At 72.2% G+C, this 572-nt stretch overlaps 1 protein-coding gene across 1 annotated transcript in view; it reads right to left on the bottom strand.

Moving 5' to 3' along the window:
- Positions 1 to 4: 4 nt before the first annotated feature.
- Positions 5 to 572, bottom strand: part of LOC101631635 (piezo-type mechanosensitive ion channel component 1-like) — a gene marked incomplete at its 3' end in the record, with an annotated part of 3,350 nt that continues 2,782 nt past the window's right edge. The window contains exons 3-5 of the mRNA XM_012734972.1: positions 432 to 571; positions 271 to 363; positions 5 to 199 (exon numbers count right to left, since the gene is read on the bottom strand). Of these exons, the coding sequence (XP_012590426.1) occupies positions 5 to 199; positions 271 to 363; positions 432 to 571 (428 nt within the window). The remainder of the gene's footprint in view (positions 200 to 270; positions 364 to 431; position 572) is intronic.

The raw sequence follows: 572 nt of genomic DNA, 5'->3' as shown, positions 1-572 counted from the left end.
GCCCCGCCGCGCCCCGCCCGACGCACCTCTGGAAGTTCCAGGTGAAGCGCAGGGTGATGCCGGCGGTGCCGTTGTACAGCTCGCGCTTCATCTGCGCCCGGCTGGGCGGGCTGATGCGCCACAGCGCGCCGGAGCTGCCCTCGATGTGCGCCGTGACGATGTCCTCGGGGCCGTACTGGCTGATGAACTGCATGGCCAGCTGCGGGCGCCGCGCATCAGTGGGGCGGGGCGGGGCCCGGCCCAGCCGGCCCGGGCCACCCTGGCACTTACCGGGTTGGGGTCGAAGTGCCGCGACAGCTCGTCGTAGGCCGCCTGCGTGAAGGGCTGGATGGACGGCTGCTGGGCGCTCATGGTGAACAGCGGCTGCGGGGAGGGCTCGTCAGGCGGGGGCCCGCCGAGCGCGGCCGCAGGGGCCGGGGGGCAGCGCTCACCTCGTAGCCGCCCAGCTTGAGGGTGACGGTGACGTCGATGGGCTGGTTGACCACGCCCACCACGGAGCGCACCAGGGACATGAAGAGCAGCGGGAACCAGATGATGGCCACCAGGAACAGGATGATGAGGCCGCCCATCCC

The sequence above is a fragment of the Condylura cristata genome, unplaced genomic scaffold (genome assembly GCF_000260355.1).
Source record: "Condylura cristata isolate star-nosed mole 26May11 unplaced genomic scaffold, ConCri1.0 scaffold00261, whole genome shotgun sequence".
NCBI classification, from domain to species: domain Eukaryota; kingdom Metazoa; phylum Chordata; class Mammalia; order Eulipotyphla; family Talpidae; genus Condylura; species Condylura cristata.
This window is presented reverse-complemented; position numbering and strand designations above follow the sequence as displayed.